At 34.1% G+C, this 24,122-nt stretch overlaps 1 protein-coding gene across 2 annotated transcripts in view; it reads left to right on the top strand.

Annotated features, from left to right (window-relative positions):
• LOC145242231 (uncharacterized) overlaps nucleotides 1-22,828 on the top strand; it is a 28,582-nt gene extending 5,754 nt beyond the window's left edge. For both annotated transcript variants that reach the window (XM_080105228.1, XM_080105229.1), the window contains exons 2-3: nucleotides 4,533-4,578; nucleotides 19,834-22,828. In XM_080105228.1, coding sequence (XP_079961354.1) covers nucleotides 19,987-22,683 — 2,697 coding nt within the window. In that variant the 5' untranslated portion in view covers nucleotides 4,533-4,578; nucleotides 19,834-19,986 and the 3' untranslated portion in view covers nucleotides 22,684-22,828. The remainder of the gene's footprint in view (nucleotides 1-4,532; nucleotides 4,579-19,833) is intronic.
• The last annotated feature ends 1,294 nt before the right edge of the window (nucleotides 22,829-24,122 follow it).

Raw genomic sequence — 24,122 nt, 5'->3', positions numbered from 1 at the left:
TTTAAGTCCAATATAAACAAGTTCTTGTTGAGTCGTCCCCATAAATAATCAAATTCTATCCAATTTACACCATTAATGATTACTACACTATCACCTTACATTCATTGACCCTTCTCCTTGAGTGGCCTTTGGGCCTTGATAAATGGTAACTCCCAAGTAGAAAAAAAAAATCTCTTTTTTGTTGGACTGAAATGTTATTTACCATGTTCTCAACAATTGTGTAAACAAATCAACTAATAGGTTACGCCACTAAAAATGACCTACTATTTTGGGCAAAAAAAGTCGGAGTATGGCAGAAATTAACTTGCAAAATCTGATTAGGGCTAACGTGACAAAAATGCGCCACAAATAATGGCAAACGGCTGATAATTTTGGGAAACATGAAACAATTGCCGAAATAGTAAGTTCCTCTTGGCGGGCGTAGCGTGTCAGCTGATCTGTTTCCACAATTGCTGACATCTTGGTAAATTAACATTTCAATTTAACAAAATAATGGAAATACATAAACGCTTTAAAATATGTAAAGATATTTTTTCACAAGCTTTGTTGAAAGTTTAAAAAAAAAAAAAAAAAAGAAACCTAATACCTACTTTAATTTTATGCTTTTCTTTTTGTTTTGTTTTAGAAGCCTTAAGTAATTATTAGGGCTACGACGAGAATATTCTTTTCATTATTTTGACTCTCAAGTATATATCAATTAATATCTTATATGTTTTTAGATAGAGTGATGTTGTTCTTGATTAATTAAGCGTGTCTAACTCAACTGTGTTGGATATATACTTGAGAGTCAAAACAATGATAAGAATATTCTCTTGTCATAGCCCTAGTAATTAGTAATTGTATTCTTAGTATCACCTATATTCATGATTGAACCTTCAACCTCCAATAGAATGTCAATTAGAACCAAATTTAATTTAGTACTTTATGCGTTATGCCATGGGTCTGTTTCTCAAGATGAGAACAGTAATCAGAATAATCTAAAGAAATTGGTATTTTTGTAAGTTGCAATTCTACCCCTGTTCATCTTATACATAAAATAATCTTGATTTTCCGCTACCTCTACAGTATCAATAGGAAAATAACCAAACACTTCCAGAACAATCCTCACCATTCACAGCACTTTCTAAAACATGTTTCGTGAAACTATGCATACATTTCGTTTCTGTTTAAAAATCATTACATTTATTCTGAACAAAATGCCTCGCTTACGTATTCTTACAAAGAAGGTAGCAAGCATTTTCACTCTCTATTTATTAAGTCTTCTCACTCGCCCGCGCTTGAAGCATAAAAATGTGTACCAAAATAATCCGATTCAGCATTCAAATTAACTTTATTTAAGTTTTATCAACACACGAACACAAGAATATAAGACGGATTGGTTTGGATGGCATATATTAGAAAAAGAAAGGAATTGAGTTAAGTCTTTTTGTTTCACCTCTCGTCTAAATCATGACAAGAGGCAAGTGAGAAAATGTGATCTTGTCACTTTGACATCTCAACTGTTCATATTAGGTGTGAAAGAATGCCTGGTTGAAAATTGGCAGGAGGCGCATATGCATAATGGTGCCATTGTACTACTGCGTGAGTCGCATCAAGAATGCTTATCTTACTTTCTGCAATCTTCAATCTCGGCTTTGGTCTATACCTAAAATCAAACTTAGTACTAAAGTTTGCATATATTAAGCTCTTGTTCACACCATTCTATCATACGACTGTGAAACCTGGCCGATGAGAGCAAGCAAACTACAAAAACTTAAGGTGTCCAATCATTACTTCTTGTGTCGCATCTGTCATGTTCATTGGCAGCAGTTAATTTCAAATGCCATTGTTGATTCTTGCTGCAACATATCCTCTCTGCAGAAAGTTTTCCTCTTGAAACATCTTCACCTGTTCAGTCACATTCTTCATCCTCACCCAAACGATTTCATCTATAAAGTCATTGAACGAGCCCTCTTCAGGCTTGGTTGGAAAAAAAAAAATGATGCAGAGGTCAGCTGAAAATCTTGCTCGGAATAGTGAAACATGATAACGAATTGATCATGGGCCTTCACCTTTTTTTTTTTTACATGGAAGTCACCATTTATCAAGGCCTGGAAGCTATTTGGGGATAAGGGTTATTACGTATACAGTAATCAATGGGTGCGTATCGTAGTAATCGTTAGAATTGGAGACTTGATCAAGTATCTTACTTAAGGGGGCGGTTCATCAGGAATTTGTTTATGTTGGACTAAAAGACATCCAAGTTGTAGTCAGGTGGGAAGCAGGCAAGCGACAGAGAGTTCCACTAGCATGCACTTCTAAGAAAGAAGTTTTGTTCATGGAATCTACATTTTGGTTTTGGCACAGTTAAAGAGTAGGGAAAATATTTGATAGTGGTTTCAGCTAGACGGGTGTTTATCGTGAAAGATTGGCGAGGGGGGACCAGCAATACAGTTGTATATGGTACTGTGGTTGACCGTCATGCGTGGTCAGCATTCATTTGACAAATTCTCTGTATGGAGCTGGCCCAGCTGCTCCAAAACAAGTACAAGGAAGTAAGTACATGAATTTGGACATGCCTTTCTTATCTGACCGAACCACATCCAAATCACTACGCAGGTGATTACATGTTTTCACAAAAGAAAGTAGATCTCAATCACACAGTTGCTACAAAAGCATAAAAGGATCAATGGTAGCTTTATGATGCAATTCAGCCTCAAACGTTTTAGTTGGGCTCCAAAGTCAACAGAATACAGACCATTTTTTATAAATGACCTTTTGACTGAGGTTAGGACTGTGTCCTGTGTAGTCCTAAGAGGTCCACTCTCCCAAGCCTTTGCCTCTTGTCTTCCGGAGAGGTGGGGGGGGGTGCGAATAAGTTTATTGGTTACTGCCTGAGCCACCTTTACCAGAGAATGGCAATGGGACTGGCCAGGCATTTTTTTTAAATGGCCAGAGTGTTCCTCCTTTAGGGATGCTGCCTTCACTTTTCTCATCTTCCTCATTTTGTATCACATCTTCCTGCGGTTGGAAGGAAGGAAGGAAATAATATTCAGTTCTCCTTGTGATGTCATCCATTGTGCATGGTGATAAGAGACAAATAAACAGACAGGCAAGCAAGGTACTTGTTGCATATTTTTATCTGACTGGGTGTGTTTCAGAAAAGACGGTAACCAGAATTCAAGTTAAAAAGGCAAACATCTTCTCTACAATTTATATTAACTTTATTCAACAGTTTCATTAACACAAGAATATAAGAGCTGGACTCTGCTGGCTGAATCAACCTGTGTCCATATTTTTTGTCTTACCTCTAATCAAAATGATGATGAGAGATGGACAAAAGATATTACATCCAATCGTGTAGCAACCTTGTAATTCCGTCTTCCCTTATTTTGTCCTTTAGTCCTCACATTCATAAGTGGTGTTTCTGACAAAGAGAGGAGAATTGTTTTTGGGTTGATATCCATCAAACACTTATCCTTGACTCATTGAAGTAATTTTATATATATATATATATATATATATATATATATATATATATATATCAAGTGGCTTCCTGCCTTGTCTGGAGCGATTTTCATTAAAAAAAAAAATGGTGCTTTGATTGGAACTGTTCATATTAAGTGTAAAAGCAGGCTTGGGTAAAAATGCAGAAAGACCTTACGTTCTTTAATCCTTTTCCTCGAGTGGCTTTCTGGCCTTGATAAGTAGTGACTTCCAAATAGAAAAAAAAGGATAGGCATGTACAAAGGTGTCTAATCACCGTGTTTCACTATACAAGTCTTAATATGTCTGTATTAGGTCTAGGTGGAAATTGTCAGGAGATGCACATGCATAATGACGTTCCAGTTGCCCAATGTATTACTACATGAGTTTGGACATACCTTTTGTTATCTGGCCGAAGCGCATACAAATCACAACGCAGGTGATTACATGTTAGTACAAAAAAAGTAGATCTCAATCATGGTATTGTTAGAAAATCATAAAAGGATCGGTGTACTAAAAGTGCTAATGGTCATTTTATGATCGCATCTGTCACTCTTTGTGAAGTCATCCATTGTACATTGCGACCAAGAGATAAATAAATGTACAAATGAACAAGATCAGCAGAATATAACAAATACTGGTCTCATTTTATCTAAAATTTCAATGAAAACCAAGCACATATGTGAGATATTCTGTGTCTATGCTACAAAAGAATTCAAAATTCATTGTTGTTCATGAATTGTATTTCATGACATAAAAAAGATTCTGATTATATTTTTAAAGACTTGAAAGAATTGAAGCTGAATTTAGTATTTTAATTACTGTCCACCATGTTTTTATGACATCATTTTTATTTTATGAAACTTTGATTTTATACTAAATGCAAATTTTTAAATTTTATGCAACAATAAACAAAATTAACCATAATAATTAAAGGAAATAATAATAATTAAAATTAAACCATAATAATTAACGGCATAATAATTAGTGGCAAAAATTTTGTATAAAACTTCAAATTTATAGATTAAAAAAAAAAAAAATAAATTAAAATTTTATTTCATTTTCAGACAATTAATTTGATTGAAAATGGAGCCAAAAAACCGAGTGAAAAAGGTGAGATTTTTCGTTTCCTGTTTTTTTTTCTTTTTTTTTCTCTAATCGAATCAAAAGTTAATCAAAAAATATTAAACGACTATGCTGCTTAGCATTGTATGATTATATTGCAATTTCCACAAATTTACTCGGGTTCACCCTGACTATGATACTCGGAAAATGGCTAATATTGGAAACAAATCCACTGTCAGTTTTTAGCTAACATGAATCTAAGCAGTCTACTTTTTTTTTATAAACTGAAAGAAATTTAATTTTAATCATGTAAGTTAGGGTTTAGGGTTAGGAGTTAGATAACTGTGTATTTTTTTTTTTTGTTGTAGCCTTTTAAAATTGAGGAACACTTGGCCGATTTTTCCAGTTATTTCGATCAGCTGCCGAGTGAAACCGAGTCAACTTTGTGGAAATCACAGGTCGTACAAGTATCACAACTACAAATGTTTTAAAATGTTGCGTTTACTTGTTTAAAATTCTTAATCTTTTTTCATCTTCCATCATCATATTCAATGTCCATTTCACATACTGATTTATATTAGACTAGCGAGGGTGCCCGGCATTGCCCGGGTGTTTGTAGGTGTGTGTTGAGCAAAAAAAAAAAAAGTGGTAGTAGGCAGACACGCTCGAACCCATGATGCGAAGGCAGAAAAGAAAGTGAAAGAAAACCTGAGAGTTTACCGCTGCACCATGGCACGAGCGGACATGTAAAGCGTTCAAATTTAGCAATGTTAATCAAAAAGTTGACTAGCAGAAATGGATAGTTAAGTGAATGAGTTCACGCAGGTGCAGAAATGAACGGCTGGCTAAAAGCCAGTTTTATTTATTTGTTTCCCCACGATGTTGGGGAAACTAGTGTTCAAATTTAGCAATGTCAACTATCACACCATAGCGGATAGCAAAATGAAATCACGCACTTAAGTCTGGCTGTAGGCCAGTTAAGCTTTCAGGTTTCCGCTGTATTTGTTTCCCCACGATGTTGGGGAAAACCAGCTTCGCCCAAAAAAAGGGGAACTCTGGCAGTGTCCAAATGAATAGCGATTGTCTGATAGGAAGGGTTTCCTCACATTGATATTGTCTTTTCTGGACGTCCCGGCTAAATTTGGTAATCTCAATAAATTTCTAGCTTGAAAAAATAATTCTGAATAAATAGAAAAATGTTTGGCTTTTTAAATATTAAAAAAAAACAAAAAAAAACACTTATGAAAAACTGAAGAAAAAATTTTGTTTTTATTATTCTATAAACGGCTGTACAGAAATCGGAAATTTTTTACGATGTGACCTTACCTAAAAAATATGATCTACTTTTTTTTGGCCTAATACGTTTAAATAGCTTTTATAAATAATATGAATGAAATTTTGAAAAGAAAGAAAATGAACATTTTAGAGTGGTGGATCACTTTTCCATATTAATTTAATGTAAAATGAGCACCCACATTTTGGCTACCAAGCGTTCAATGAGACATGTCACCTCTAGCATCTTTTCAAGTTTGGTGATCGAGGGGGGGGGGGGACAAAACATGACAAATACAATTTTTTTTTTTTTTTTTTTTGGTGGTGGTAGGGGGGGCGGGAATTACATTTAAAACATAAAATAACGATAAATTTAATTAATTTTTATGAGACCACTCTGTACTTTCACCTAACAATTTTATAAACAAAACGAACCCCAAAATATGACAAATTACATTGGGGTGGGTGGCATTACAGTGACAAAAAATTTCATTTAATTGTTTTTGGAATTAATTTTTGGTAGATCTTCAATTTTGGTTTTCTTTACTTTTTTGTCTCCCAATTTTTCGTCTGCTAAAATTTTAATCATGTGATTAGCGTCAATAAAATAAACTATTCGTACAAGTGCCGTTTTTTTATGGATTTAGCTGAATACGATATTAAAAATCACTATACTATTTATGCAGTGCATAAGTTATGCACTTATGTTACCAAGCTGGCAGGCGTATTGTAACTATTCTGTACTTTCACCTAACAATCAATTTAATAAACAAAAAGGTATCGTAAAACTTGAATTTAATTTGAAAATACTATTAAAAAAATAGCACGGTAACATTCACCACTTTATTTTACATATTTCTTTTTCAAAGGGCCGTTTGAATACATTGATTTAAATTTAAAATGTTGGGTAATTATTTCTAAAAAAAAAATACTAAAAAATTATGAGCAATGTTGATAGAAAAGTAACTTTCATTAGTCATAGTAACATTTCTTTATTTTTATTTTTTTTTGGACAATTTTGTTCGTTTGCTGGATTCTTTGCAATATATCAATTCAATCCAAATAATTAGACAAACCAAAAGGAACAAGAAGTGAGTTCTAATCGATAACAATCTGATTTTAAAAAAAGTAAAAAGAAAAGTTAAATTCAAGTTTTACAATATATTTTTTGTGACAAAATACTACTTTTTTTTTAAGTACACGCAGATTCGTTCAAAATCGTGAAATTATTCAAAATTGAAGAAATAAAGCACAAGCGCAACAGGATTTTTTTTAATAATTACACAACACTTTAAATTTAAATCAATGTATTCAAACGGTCCGTCAAGTGTTATGATATCTTTTTGTTTATTAAATTGTTAGGTGAAAATACAGACAAGTTACCATCTGCGAGCCCAGTAACATAAGTGCATAAAGTACCAATAAAGTGATTTTTAATATCGTATTCAGCTAAATCCATAACAAGCAACAAAAGTTACTTTCTACCTACATGGCTCATTATTTTTTAGTTATTTTTTTTTAGAAATAATTACACAACATTTTAAATATAAATCAATGTATTCAAACGGTCTTTTGGAAGAGAAATATGTAAAATAAAGTGGTGAATGTTACGATGCTATTTTTTAAATAGTATTTTCAAGTTAAAATCAAGTTTTATGATATCTTTTTGTTTATTAAATTGTTAGGTGAAAGTACAGAATAGTTACAATACGCCCGCCAGCCCGGTAACATAAGTGTATAAGTATCAATAAAGTGATTTTTAATATCATATTCAGCTAAATCCATAACAAGCGATACTTCGAATGAATGGTTTATTTTATTGATGCTACACCGTAATCACGTGATTAAAATTTAACAGACAAAAAATTGGGAGACTTAAAAGAGTAAAGAGTTCCTCAATTTTTTTAGAGGTTCTGCCTACTTGGCTAATTTTTTTTTTTTTTTTTGGGGGTTCGCTGTTATTTTTATTGAAACAAAAGTAATGATTTATTTTTAATTATTTATTTTTTTGGGTTTTTTTTTTTTTCCAGTGCTCAATATCCGGAGAATAGTTTCTTCTCTTTGTATCCCTTCTGCCGAAATGTCTGGTGAAGAGGGTATCACATACTTCTTCTTTGGGGCGATGTTTTTTATCTGTTCTTTTATTTTGTCGAATTGTTGTGGGGTATCTACGTTGCCCATGGTGAAAATGATTAGTATAGCAGGTGTGTTCCAAGTGGAACTTCATATCAACCCATGCAATGTCGGGTACCCATGCTAGTATATATATATATATATATATATATATATATATAATATATAATATATATATATATATAATATATAATATATATATATATATATATATATATATATATATATATATATATATATATATATATATTAGTGTTGGAATGATTAATCGAAATTGAAGAAATTGGTAGTATTGAAATCGGAAAAATTGATGCCTATTTTTCGATACCAAAACGATTCTTTTAATTGTCTGTTTTTATTTGATCTTCCATTGCTGGTAATAATGATAAAATAATAAATATTTATTGATTTTAAAATAACCAGTAAAGCTAAAATCGATAGATCATCCTCCACAAGTGTATTTTGATGTTTAGGAAAATATCTGCATATTTAACATGTGTTTTTACGAAAATCAGGGAAAATAACAATCTTATAGTTAAATATTTATAGATTTATAAAAAATCGGAATCGGAAATTTAGCACAGAATCGGTAATCGTATCAGAATCGGGAAAATATTGGAATCGTCCCATCAGTAATGTGTTTGTATATATATGTATATATATGTTTGTCCATTCCATTTTATCTTGGCGACTACTGAGCTTATCTGGCTAAAATTTTGTAAGGATCTTTTATCATAAGGTGCAGCGAACAAAGTATCCATTTGATGCACCGTTAGGAATTAGTCACCACAATACCACATTTATTCTGACTTTTCCTTCGAAATTACTGAACGGATTTTGTTATAGATTTTTGTTATGATAAGGTGTAGTGAATTAAGTATTATGGTATCTGTTCAATGCTCAGCTAGAGATTAATAGGAATTAGTATTTAATGCAAAAATGAGTACAAATTCAACCATATTTAACAATCAGTTTGATACAAAGCATTCATTCTAAGTGAACAGATAATAACCTTTTCCCATTTTTAACGTGTTAAAAACTCTAATGTATATATATATATATATATATATATATATATATATATATATATATATATATAGTCATCCATATACAGTACTGTTTTGCTGTTTCACAGCTCATCAGTGCAACTAGACAAGCAACTACCTCAAGCCAGGATCGAAACCCGATCGCCTAAACGACAGTTAGAGCTTCTAACCATTGCGCTATGCGGCTGCTGATATGCGGGTAGTGAATTAACAGTGTTTTGACTCTGTCCAAACACCTAAGCTCAATTTGTTTACACAAAGAGCATTGCTTAATACGCTAATGGTAATTTGTATATCACTTCCTAATATGCTCAACCCAAGATAGCGAGCATAATATATATATATTGTATAATCACATTGACACACCAGCTTCTATTAGATCACCGAATGAGTTAAGAGACATTGAGCCTGGTCAGTACTAAAGTGAGAATACCAGGTACTGTATGTGCTCTCTGCTTGTCTCAGCATTGTTTTTAGTCATCTTGTACTTCTCCTTGCCACCGGAATCAAGCAGTGCTGACTCAGGAGATATGTGGTTGGAGATTGTGCAACCCTTGTGTTTCACAACTACATGCACGGGTACCATTACAGTAAGTATCGAATGTCTCTCGAAACTGAAAAAAACTTTCTATTATTATATATATATAAAACTTTCTATTATTATTATATATATATATATATATATATATATATATATATATATATATATATATGATTTGGAGGGGGGGATAAAATATGCTTTTTCAATTATATTTCCCTCAAGATAGCTAATTTTTTTTTTTTTTTACATAGACATCACCACTTATCGAGGCCAAGAGGCCACACGAGGATAAGGGTTAAAGAGTGTACAGTAGAAATTGGACAATATAGTAACCGTTAGTAATGGAGATTCAGTAAATTTGTAAACTTATATGGAACGGTTCATCAAAAACTTGTTTACGTTAGACTTGAAGACAACCATATTGTAGTCAGCTGGAAAGCAGAAAAACGGAAGACAATTCTATAGGCGTGCAGTTCTAAGAAAGAAGCTTTGCTCATGGAATCTACGTTTAGGTTTAGGTACAGATAAAGAGTGGGGGAAATTAGTGATTGTGTTTTCTGCTAGACGGGTGTTTCATGTGAAAGTTTGGTGAGGGGGGGACCATAGAATGGAGCTCAGCCGAGCACTTGCCATGAAAATAACGAAAAAGCAGGGACAAACTCACAACATCTCTTCTGTGAGAAAGGTTGCAGGGAAGAGAAAAGGACATCCCCTACGAAATCTATTTTGAACTCTATCAAGGCAGGATAAGTCCTTTCTAGCAGTTCCTGCCCAGATGTGGCAACAGTACTCCATCCTTGGACGTACCTGGCTCTTATATAGATAGAGAATTGCATCAGTAGTGAGATGTCTACTGGATCTATAGAAGGATCCCACCATTTTTCTAGTCGCCTTGGCAACGGATTTAATGTATGTGTTCCATTTAAGATCAGGAGTAACGGTCAAGCCCAGAAGCTTGTCAAAACATGAGGCCTCCCTAAAACGAGAGCCATTCATTTCAATTGATGCCAGATGGGGATCAGAGCATTGATGATGTAAAGATAAAAGCTTGGTTTTAGATGCATTAAAAGTAACAAGCCACCTCTTTCCCCATTGTACCACTTGCTCAAGATCAGAGGAGAGAGAATCAGAGAGAACTTGGTCGTTTACTGTCTTAGGTGTGCTACCATAGATAGTAGTCTCATCAGCGTAGATGTCTACGAATGATGTAAGGATGTGATTTGGAAGGAAGAGAGTTGGGCCCAGGATGGACCCCTGAGGGACTCTAGCATTAATACTAAGAGCTTCTGATTTCCGCCCATCAATCACTACTCTTATGAACCTATCAGAGAGAAATGATTTAATAATTAAAAAAACATTTCTAGCTATACGGTAACTGGAGATATTGTGAAGTAAACCTTTATGCCATACTCTATCAAAGGCCTTTGATATGTCAAGAGCAATTACCCTAGAAAAATAAATATGTGATATTGAGTCTTCTATGGAATTTCTTTTTCTGACATTATATTGTTATGCATAGTTCTTTCTAAGCAAAATAATTTCTATTTTGTGAGGAGTATACACATGAAAAGATTCAGTAAAAAATATACTAAAGTTTGGATATATGGAAAGAACTATTTGGTAATAAAAATAAATATTTGGAACTTGGAATGTATATATATATATATATATATATATATATATATATATATATATATATATATATATTACTGCATCAGGCCACAGATTAAGGAAAGTCAGGTTGTCTATTTGAGCAGTGAAACACACACACACACACACATATATATATATATATATATATATATATATATATATATATATATATATATATATATACGTGTGTCACTGTTTGCATAGACAACCTGTGGTGGTCCTATTTGCTTGCCTCCCCACGAAGGCAGAATTAGACACAGGGTCGGTTTTTAATATGGAGAAAATGCAGCTCACCAAAAAGAGACACTCTGGATAGTAACAAAACTAAAATTTGTCTCAGTCATGAAGAATTTTTTCTCTACTAACAGAGGGCAGAAAACATGAAGTGTAGCATCAGAACAGATACTACACTGTGATCTTATTTATCTATTTTATTGTCGTCAAAAATGAAATTATAATACAAAATTACAAAAACAAAAATAACAAACAACAAAATCAGGCACAAGGCCCTATAAGAAATTGGGGAGGGGAGGGTTCAGGGTCTTTGTGACTGTTTAACAATTAAATACAAATGGACTTTGAAGTCTTACTCTTGACTGGCAACATTTACCACAATACCTCATTCACTCTGTGGATTCTAATCTAACTAATATATCCCCAGCATTCAGAATAAAAGAAAACATATGTACAATTGGTAAATACTTATCTGTATGTCTGTGTATGCATTTGCCCAAACATAGACTTGTTTTGAAGCATGGGTTCGTCATATTCTTTTGTTACATGGTCATTTATGATGTCATAAAAAATCTTTGCAAACTCTTCTACCTGTTTTACCATGACATTATCTCTTTGTGACGTCATCCAATGTACATGGAGACAAACAATAGGCCCACTAGGTCTAAACACTTGACTAAACACCACATGCATATCTAAAAACACGAGATAACATGAAATGTCAGATATGAAACATGCGAATGTAAATCTCAAGCAAAACTTTCTCAACTTGGATGATGACAGCATCCACACGAAAAATGATTCAAGGTTTCTTTGATAATTTATTACATGTTTTATTCTTTTTTAATTTTCAATGCCTTTCTTTTGAAATGTATAACAATAATTAACATTGAAATTTGTTTTTTATTTCTTAACGATAAATCATAGCAATAGATTTATGATTAAATCAGATGAAGGAAAACGACTGTTTCATTTTGAAATGAACGTCTGTGATTACATGTAAAAAGAAAGTTGGCACAATTGTTGGGGACAAAAGATGCCAGTTTCTACCTCAAGCTAATAGAATTTTTTATGTTGTCGAAGACAAAAGGGTTTGCTGTTGTAAGAACATTTAAAAATTGAAATGTCGCATAATGTTCGAAGACAATTATCAAAAATTGAGTTTTGCAAAAAAAAAAAGGGTACTCTTGCATAATTTGACCCGAATTCTTGTGTATTCCCGTCAAGCATGGTTCGGGCGAGACCGGCAATTATCAAAAATTGAGTTTTGCAAAAAAAAAAAAAGGGTACTCTTGCATAATTTGACCCGAATTCTTGTGTATTCCCGTCAAGCATAGTTCGGGCGAGACCGGCAATTATCGGTGTCAGCCGAACGTCGTAACAGACGCAGACTAATAAAAAAAAAAAAAAAAATGGAAAAAAATTCAAATAATCAAAAATAACAAAAAATCTACCTTGAAAAATGAAAATATGTTTATTTGATTTTAGTTTTTAATTATTTTATTTTTTTTTTTTTTTACGAAATATTTATCAACAGAAAGTTTGTTTTTTTTTCCTCCAAGAAAAGATTTTTTAACCGTATAATTGTTAGGTGTGAGTACAAGTTTTTTTTGTTTTCTTTTCTTTTTTGTAACCATATTTTTTTAAATTTATTTTTCAAGACTTGTTGTTCAGTCAAGTTCTTTTGGCGGCACTGTCCATTCGTACATCTCCAGGAGAAACCATCCTTTACACACAATCTTTTTTTAAGTAAACATTTGTGTTTACAATTGTTGCATCTCATTTTTTGGGAACAGCAATTTCTTCTCCTGACAATATGAGATTGTCTGCATCGATGTTTTCATTTCTTTTTCTAACATGTATAGATTTATTTTCTTGTCTGTCATTTTTCTGTTTGTTTTTTGTTTTTTTTGTTTTTTTACATAGGCATTACCACTTATCAGGGCCAAGAGGCCACTCAAGGATAAGGGTTAAAGAGTGTACAGTAGAAATTGGACAATATAGTAATCGTTAGTAATGGAAATTCGGTAAATTTGTTAACAAGTGGGACGGCTCATCAAGAACTTGTTTACGTTAGACTTGAAGACAACCATATTGTAGTCAGGTGGAAAGCAGGAAAACGGAAGACAATTCCACAGGCATGCAGTTCTAAGAAAGAAGCTTTGTTCATGGAATCTACGTTTAGGTTTAGGCACAGATAACGAGTGGGAGGGAATTATTGATAGTGTTTTCAGCTAGACGAGTGTTTCTTGTGAAAGTTTGGCAAGGGGGGACCATAGACTGAATCTCAGTCGAACATTTTCCATGAAAATAACTATACAGCATTTGTTTGGCGAGCTTGAAAATATATTTGTTTGTCAGCTATTTTTTTTGTTAATTTAGTTGCTTTCTTCCAATTCGAATGTCGTCTGCTTCCATTTAGATAGCACTTTTTAATTGTCTAATCAAACTCTCAAAAATTCAATTAAAAAAAATATTAATAAATAAATAATAAGTAACTAATCAGAAAATAAAGAGTCACCCCCGTCCACTTAATATCACCTTAAAAATTATTAAAAACATAACAGAAAAAAATATTAAATAAATAAAATAAAAAGTCGAGTTAGCGTTTCAACATTTGAACAATGCTCGGCTGACACCAATGATTGCCGGTCTCGTCTGATCTATGCTTGACGGGAATTCACAAGAATTCGGGTCAAATTATGCAAGAGTACCAAAAAAAAAAAAAAAGAAACCGAAGGGTTTGAATTGTAACAAAATGGAGGTAAATCTTTTCTGAAAACTGAAAATCTTTGACCAATTGAGCAAAAGAAATAAAAAAGACAAGAAGTGAAGAAATGATTTCATTTTAGTAACATGTGTTTACTCTGACAAATGGGAACATATAGTACACGTAATTACATAAACGAAAAGACGTGCCAGAATAAAGATCTTTATTCTCAGACCATAATGTACCTATTTACTATGCCTCCCCACGGGACAGAGTTAGACACCAGGGTCGTTTTTTAACGTGGAGAAAAGGTACAAAAATAAAAATTGTCTCAGTCGTGAAGGATTTCTCCTCCACCGAAAGAGAACAAGAAAATGAAGTGCAGCATCTGAAGAACAGATACTACACTTTGATCTTGACAAAAAGGCCAAGAGTAGAATGTAGATGAGCCCAGTTCTAATGTTAGACAGAGAAATCCAAGGGAAATAACTCTAATAATTTTGAAGTTCTTTGTTATAGTAGCAAAATTCGAAAATTGAAATATTGAATTTCAAGTGAAAATAATGGTATCTACTTAGTTGTCATGTCACAATAATGAAATAGTTATTTGAGACAATTAGCAAGAATTGAGTTTCGCAAAAAAAGAAATGGAAGAGTTCGAATTGTAGCAAAAGGGAGATAAATCATTTCTAAAAACTGAAAATCTTTGGCTAATTTAGCAAAACTTAATTTTGCTAATTGTCTTCAAAAACTGTTTTCATTAATAATTAAATGTCTACCTTATCGTTTTTAATAATTTTGGGATATTTTCATTACTGTGACATGACAATTCAGTAGATACCATTGGTTTCACTTAAAATTCAACATTTCATTTAACTTGGCCTTTTGGTCAAGATCAAAGTGTAGTATCTGTTCTTCAGATGCTGCACTTCCATTTCTTCTTCTCTTTCAGCGGAGGAGAAATCCTTCACGACTGAGACAATTTTTATTTTTGTACCTTTTCTCCACGTTAAAAAACGACCCTGATGTCTAACTCTGTCCCGTGGGGAGGCATAGTAAATAGGTACAATAACTACTGTAGAGAGGGATTTCTGCTGCCTTCCTGCCAATTGCTGATGGTTTGATCATGATGGCGTTGGTAATGACGAGATCAAGGTGGTGTCAGAAAGCATCTGTGGTAAATCAAGGCGAGGTTTTGCATTTTTTATTTTTTGTAAGTGATTTTTTGGTTTGATTTTATTGTTGTGAACTGCTGCTATGTGTTTGGTGGAAAAGGCAGTGGTAAACATGGGAGAAGAGAAACCTATACCTTTGTGTAATGTAGTCGTCTGGGACCCACACGTATGCAAGCAAACAAAGACAAGGAAAGAATTCAACTCGTTTTTTTTTTATTCAGTTGAAACAAACAGACATTTATTTACAGGTACTTCCAGAATAATGCCTTTGTGCGTAACAAGACTCTGCCATGTCGAACATGTGCTACTCTGTCTTTGTCCAGCCATGTTTAGGACACGTCTTTCCCTTTTACTCTTGAGCTACATGTGTAAGACGTCTATTTTTCCCTCTTGTGTCTCAAACACGTCTCAAATACCTGCTTCTTTAAACACGTGTGTCCTTTTTATCTATGCACATCACACAGCCGGCTTGGTCATTTGCATATGGCTGCTGGTGCTGCTGCTAACCCAGTTCAGCGACTCTGTTATATATACACGTGACAGCAACCTTTAGCATGTGTCAGATCGACAAATCTACTTTTCACAATCACATCAAGTTATAACAAATGAGCTTGATTTGAGCACAGATTATCAACACAAGTAATCGATCCTGCATTGGTGCACTTTGCCAGACACTGATATACCCATTCGAATTGATGGCAGAAAAACAGTGAAACAAAGATGGGTGCTGTTTATTCCATTGTTTAAGGGATAGTGGCGGCGTCTAAACACTGGAAAATGGAAACATTGTAAATGTGCTTTATCGGAAAAGCAATTGCTGCAGTATGAGTATTGCAAATGGGATTTTCCAAGGTTTGCCAGATGAGTGTAGAAGATACCCACTCATGACGGCAGCAGTGTTGTGGACACAGAGTTGGCGCAATTAGGATGACGAAACATGTCAGCAAATTCTTGAAGGGAGAATGTCTAACCTATAGAGAATCGATGGACAGTGACGATTCGATACACAGTAAACTTGACTTTGGGTGATGGGCAAAATTACCCTTTTTTTTTAGGCTTTGTTTAACAGCGAGAGCACCATCAGCTTGTCTCCCTCCATAGGAATATCTAACCAGATTAAAAGCATATACGGACAGTGGTGAAGGAGGAGGCAGTAGGGGCAGCAACAAACACTACGATGGAAACAAGAAAGAAGGGGCAGTAAATCAACCATGTTGATAACCCCTCCCCGCCAAGAGCATCGATGCAGGGGTGACAACTGAACGTCATAACCTAACTTGAAGTAACCGTTAATTACACAAGAAAAAGAATTATACATTTATAAATAATAGAAAAGATTAAATTTCATTTTTTTTTTTTTTATGGAAATACCTCCAGACAAGGAATGAAGCCACTTGATGTAAGGAACTAAAATATAAAAGGTCAAAAACTAATCAATAATAAGTGTTAGATGGATCGGTTCTGATCTAGAAAACAGCAATTCTTCCCCCTTTGTCAAAAACATCGCTCATGGAATGTGAGGACCAAAGGACAAAATAAAGGCAGTGAGAGTTATGAGGCTGCCGAAAGTAAACTCAAGGTTCACTTTTATATCTAAATTTTATCAACATAAACTAAAATGAAATATCAAAAGTTAATATCGAAAAGGATTTCACTATATTTACCCACTTTTTTGCTCACTAAGCTGGTTTTTGATATGTGGTCGATTTTACTAGCATTACAAGCTGATTTTTTTCTTTTTAGATAATTGTTATTTTATCAACTTGCATGAAAAGAACTATGTAAAAGATGCTTAAAACCGTTTGAATTATGCAGATACCACCAGTAGTTCAAAAGTTATGAGAGTTTTAATTGCCAAAATTTATGCTTTTCCGTGGACATTTTTCTTTAGAAAAAGTGGGCTAAATTACGGACATCAACATTTCGTAATTCGGTAATTTCACCACCATTTATTTATTTTTCAAGCTATTCTCATGAAACTTGGTAGTCTTATGTAAAATTGTGTGCTCTTTCTGATTATGCAGTCAAATCTGATGTATCTCTTTACCATAAGCCATGAATTATAAATTTAGATGTACAAATTTCAATTTTTTAAAACTGACGCATGGTATCATACAGTGGGCGTCTATTCATGAACAAAACTAAGTATTATAGTAATATTTAAATATAGCTTTATTGAGAATAGGCATTTTCCTGCCTCCTCACCAAAGGGGAGCTTAATCTGGGATGTAGCATTTTTTTTTTTTTTTTTTTTTTTTTACATAGGCATCACCACATTATCAAGGCCAAGAGGCCACTCAAGGATAAGGGTTAAAGAGTGTACAGTAGAGATTGGACAATATAATAATCATTAGTAATGAAAATTTGGTAAATTTGATAACTTATATGGAACGGCTCATCAAGAACTTATTTACGTTAGACTTGAACACAACCATATTGTAGTCAGCCGGAAAGCAGGAAAATGAAAGACAATTCCACAGGCGTGCAGTTCTAAGAAAGAAGCTTTGTTCATGGAATCTACGTTTAGGTTTAGGCACAGATAAAGAGTGGGGGGAATTATTGATAGTGTTTACAGCTAGACGAGTGTTTCTTGTGAAAGTTTGGCGAGGGGGGACCATAGATTGAAGCTCAGTCGAACACTTTCCATGAAAATAACGATACATCAGAGACAAACTCGCAACATCTCTTCTGTGAGATAGAGGTTGCAAGGAGGAGAAAAGGACATCTCCTACGAGATTAGCCATTGAATACCTAAAGAGCATTAATGGCCGGTATTTACTACTCTCCTCAAAGAAAAGAAAAAATTAAGTAGATATGAATTAATCTGAGAAATAAATCGAAGAAAATTCTTCATATAGATTTTGGATTTCTGTAAAAGATGGAAATTCCCATAGTTGACCAGAACTTATGCATTTTGAGACCAGTCCAATTTTCAATTTTGTAAATCCTTTCTATCTGGCCCAAAATATACCCCTATTTTCTGAGATGCAACCATAAATCGTACTCTACATGAATCCTTGATGTAGTTTTCACAGTACCAGGATACCAGGAATCCTGATAAGCAACAACTATATATTCACCAGTTGATGGTAATTTTTGTCATTTCTATTCTGTTGTTTTACTGAAAATTCAATTATGTAATGAAGAAATAAAACAGTAATTTTTTTTACCTTGTTTTCACCTTAGCATGCAAAATTATTACTTTTATAGGTTTTAGGGTATGCTGAAAACGTATATCACATTTAAATTTCTGCAAATAAGTAGTTTTCTGGATATTAAGCAATGTCATTTCTTATGTTATTGCTGGTGGCCATCTTGGTACGTGCAACTGCACAAACGTAACCCCAAGAAACTATGTGCAACAACACGTACCAAGATAGCCACCAGCAATAACATAAGAAATGACATTGCTTAATATCTGGAAAGCTACTTATGTGCGGAAGCTTTAAATGCAATATTCGTTTTCAGCATACCCAAAGACCTTAAGTAGTTAGGTAGTCATTTTAAAGAAAAATGTTAAGGTGGAAACAAGATAAAAATGTACAAAATGCATTGCAATGAAATTCTTTATTGAACCGCCTAATTATTATTATTTAGATATCCTCAGTTTAAAAAAAAAAAAAAAACAGGTTTGTCTTACAGATTCGAAAAAATGATGTTGACAATGAGTTAAAAATAAATTCAAGTTTCACGATATATTTTATTTAATTGTTAGGTGAAATTACAGAATAGTTAACAAAACACCCTTCCTTCCCCATGTTAAGAATGGGTTTCTAGATAATGCTATCATTTCAGCATGGTAGCATAAGTGCACAAGTACTTTTTATTTGTTATATATTTGTTTGTTTTTTTGTTTATTTTTACCACTAAAAAACACAATTCTAGCTTAAGTACAAGTAAGAAGTTATAAATATCATAACAGAAACAAATGTACTTCGTACATTTTGTTGTTTTTTTAACGCTTTTAGTACATGTGTACTAAAAGCGTTAAAAACAACAAAATAGTTTTGTTTGGAAATCAAAATTGAAAAACTTGAAAATAATTTTTTAAATTGACAAACTCAAAATAAAAAATGAAACTGATTTTTCTGCTTTCATTTTGAAAGCAGAAAAAACAGTTTAATGACACTCGTTAATGCGCTAACTTTGGTCAGCACATAGTGAGCCGTTCCCCATTAAGCGGATTTGAATTTCTATAACAGATAACATTTTAAAGAAATTATCAAATATTTACATATTATACATAAAAATAATTCTGAAACTATTATCTATATATAACATTGAACGCATAAAAGAAAAATGAATTAACATCATTGGAATGCTTATTCTATTCTCTTTTAATCAATGTAATTCTTTTAAAAATTGACCTACAAATAAAAAAGATATGACTTGCACATTAGGTATGTAATATTGCCGATGTCCACGAAAATACAGTATACACTTGTAATACTAATTTTAGTTAATGATAATTTTATTTAATTAAACATATCTTTTTCTTCAAATTATTTTGTTTGTTATATTTTTCTTTTCTAATTTCAGAATGTGCATTAAAAAAAAAAAAAAGAAAGCAAAAATCATCCCGTCCTTCCATAGATTCTCCTCCTCTTCTTCCAAACCAGAAAACTGGATTCCCTCGGAACCGAAGCAGCCGAAACAGCAGCAGTAGCAGCAGCAGCGACTGACCGCGCTAAAATGAGTAGTCAAGAGAAGCCGTTCCACTGCGAGGTGTGCGACAAATATTGCCTGACGAAGGCCGACTTGGTGCGTCACATGAAGGTGCACAACTCAGAGAAGTCGTTCAACTGCAAAGTCTGCGGAAAATACTGTTTGGCACGGACGGACCTGAACAAGCACATGAGGACTCATACGGGTGAGAAGCCATTTGGCTGCGAAATATGCAGCAAGCGCTTTTCACAGAAGAGCAACTTGCACACACACATGCGTACACATTCCGGGGAGCGTCCATACCACTGCGAAATCTGCGAGAAGGGCTTCACGCAGAACATCAGCTTGCACATACACATGCGGACGCACACCGGCGAGCGTCCGTTTCACTGCGGCGTTTGTGGCAAGAGCTTCTCGACCAGCACGTACCTGCACACGCACATCAGGACGCACACGGGCGAGCGTCCATTCACGTGCGCAAAGTGCGACAAGGGTTTCTTCACCAGCAGCTCGCTGCACACCCACATGAAAATCCACACGGGTGAGAAGAACTTTGTTTGCGACAAGTGCGACAAGGGTTTCTTCACGGGCAACGCGCTCCGTTCCCACACGAAGACGCACAATCGCCCAAAGCCTTACGTGCACCCGAGAAGGGCTAATGCTAAGCCAGGCGTCCGGGTTCATCTGTGCGAAGTGTGCGGCCGAGAGTTCAGCCAGAACAACATCCTCATCACCCATATGCGAACACACACTGGAGAGAAACCCTTCCGCTGTCGGGTCTGCGACAAGGGATTTTCCCAGAACAGTAGTTTACAGAGACATATGCGGACACATGTGTCGGAGAAAAAATTTCCCTGTGAGATGTGCTCCAACATTTTTGGCGGACAGAACGAGCTGGATGCACACATGCGCTCACGTCATAAAACCACAGAAACTATTCAAGATTCAAGAAAGCCCACTCCAACAAAAGATACTGACTTGGATGATTCTACTAACCCTTCTGATTCCTCTGCATCCCCTAAGCCATTCTCAGACACCCCCAGCTCCATAGAAGGTCTCAAACCTCACACAGACTCCAATGAGGACGACTCTAACACCACCGATTCTAACGAAGACTCTAATCCTCCGATAAAAGCCGTCACTATCATACGCCGTAAATCCCTTGAAAGTTGTAGCTCTGTGGAACGTATACAGCCCCTTAAACTAAAAATTCGTACTGTAACAAAATTGAATTCCCCTACAAGTCGTAATGTAGAACATCCCAACCTTGCCACGGACACAAATAGCCTTGTTGAGTATCCACAGCCGTTAAACAAATCTGCTAGCCGTCGTAAACGTTCAAAGAGCTATACACGTAGCAAAAGTAATGTCGAACAACCTGAAGCTGAGAAGTCAGAATCTTACATAACTCATGCTGATACTGAAAACAAGGGGGAACACCATAATGTAACTATTCAATCTGAAAGCCAAAGTTCTTTCTCTGGTTTGGAATCTGATTCTGATTCTCCTCTCGACACTGGTCAAAAAAGTGACTCTTCCAGATCTTTTGCCAATAACAGTAGCAGAACTGATTCCTCAAAATCCCTTTTAGACTCAGTAACCAAACTGGAGCCTCCAGAGCCTTCCAAAGAGGCTACAATAGAAATGGCTGATCATAAACCCCTTCTTGACATGTTGAGCCATGTTGAACAATCCCAACCCCTCACAGATACTGTGAACCGCATAGAGCCACCACACACGCTCATTGATGCAATAAGCTCTATGAAGTGCTCAAAGCCTTTTATAGATTCAGTAAGCTGTGTTGAACGGCTCAAACCATTTACAGATACAGTAACGCAAGTTGAACAAGCCAAGCCACTTTTAGCTACAGGTAGTCATATGGAAAAGCCCAAGTCACTCATTGATACTATAAGCCATATTGAACGTTCCAAGCCAGTTATAGATACCATGAGTCAAATTGAACACCCACAGTCCTTCACAGACACTCTCAGTCATAGAAACTGCTCACAATCGCTCCTTGAACCTACAAGTAGCATTGAACACTCCAGCAAGCCCTTTATTAGCACTATGAACACTATAGAAAGACATCAATCTCTTACAGACTCTGCTAGCAGTCATATTGAGCATTCTCAAACTCTTATTAATTCCATGGGCCATGGTGAGCGTATGAAACCCCTTGTTTCTTCGGCAATTATAACGAGCCACATTGAAGAGTCTCAATCGTTTATAGATACTATAAGTCATATAGAACGATCAAAGCCCTTTTTGGATAGCATGGGGCATGTTGAGCGCTCAAAACCTTTCCTAGATACAATGAGCCATATAGGACACACAAAACCATTTATGGAAACCCTCAACCCTTCTCATCGATCAAATGCTTTCATGTTATCTACTAGCACCATTGAACATCCGAAAACCATGATGGATACTATTAATCCACCCAGTCATGCTAATCCTTTCTTGGAATCGACCTACCCATCTAATTGCCCACATCCCTCATTTGAAGCTACTTATTCCAACATTCAACATAATCTGTCCATGGGTTCACCTTATCCGACCCTACACAATCCACACATAGATTCAACTTTCCCGTCTAGCCACTGTAATCCAACTATGGATTCCCCATACCAGATAAGCCATTCTAACACTCCTGTGGACGGCCCAAGTCCAATTGATCGTCCCAAACCATTAATAGACACATACACAACTTCACACTCGTTTTAACTGAAGTCTCTTATATGAACCTTTTTTTTTTTCTTTTTGGACCTAATATATACCCAACACCCCAATTATCTTAGCAGATGAAAGGAACAGATTTTAGCATAACAATGTATCTGTGACATCTATTGAAAAACCATGCTTTCTCAAACATTAATGAAACAAATGAACTTATTTTCAAATTGGCTTGATCTTAGAATAACAACGAAAATATAATAGCATTTATATATATATATATATATATATATATATATATATATATATATATATATATATATATATTGTTTTTAAAATATAATTATCCACTGACACGTGTTTCGTCATCTACGACTCATCAGAGAGGCTGTATCGCAAAAACGAAAACAAATATTAACATATATATATATATATATATATACATATATATATATATACATATACATATATATATACATATATATATATATATATATACATATATATATATATATATATATATACATATATATATATATACATATATATATATATATATATACATATATATATATATACGCACTTTCAGTTGTAATAAAGTCGGTCAACTTAGCTTATACACGCAGATCATCATATAATGATTAGATCACTCTGACGTTAAAAACATTTAATAAGAATTAATGTTTAAATTTCAACTGTATCTCTCGTGGTTAACGGTAGCCGAATGGTTCGGGTCCTTGCTAATGAAGCCAGACATGACTTCTGTTGCCGGGGTTCGAATTTCTGAACTGGCGTTAATCATGACACTCTGCACTGATGATTTCTGAAAGGATGAAACACTAGTGTCTGTAAGTATTTAATAATTATTATAGTAAATAATATATATATATATATATATATATATATTTATATATGACTACTTCATTTAATCACATAAATTTATATATGAAGATATAATTTTATGCGTAAATTTTCAGTATTTACTTCGAGAGTGCTCATACATAGGTAGAGCTAGGTAGTAAATTATGAAAATATATATGGCAATTAAGCTACACAGAATATTCCGCATTTCATTCTCGTGAGAATTCATCAGGCTTTATGACGAATTCTCATGAGAATGAAATGCAGAATAATTTGTGTAGCTTAATTGCCATATATATTTTCATAACATACTATATATATATATATATATATATATATAGTGGTGCATAAGTCATTTTACTATTTTAAAATAAATATCTTTTTTATTAGTTAAATATTGTGATTTTTTTATGAAAAATAATTTCAACTAAATCAGAATTAATTTATTGGATAAACATATTTCATTTTAAAGTGGTAAACCGACTTATATTTAAAGTGTTATTTTTACAGTTTTGTTTATTGTTTAATATTTTAGTTTTTCATTTTTTTTTATGTTACACATGTTTCGAGTTTATCTCTCTCCAGATATTATTTTAGTTTTATAATTTTTGGAAAGAGCATTCTAGCTC

The sequence above is a fragment of the Euprymna scolopes genome, chromosome 21 (assembly GCF_053919585.1).
Source record: "Euprymna scolopes isolate OS-2025 chromosome 21, ASM5391958v1, whole genome shotgun sequence".
NCBI classification, from domain to species: domain Eukaryota; kingdom Metazoa; phylum Mollusca; class Cephalopoda; order Sepiida; family Sepiolidae; genus Euprymna; species Euprymna scolopes.
Note: the sequence above shows the minus strand (reverse complement) of the source record. Positions and strands in the feature narration are given on the sequence as shown.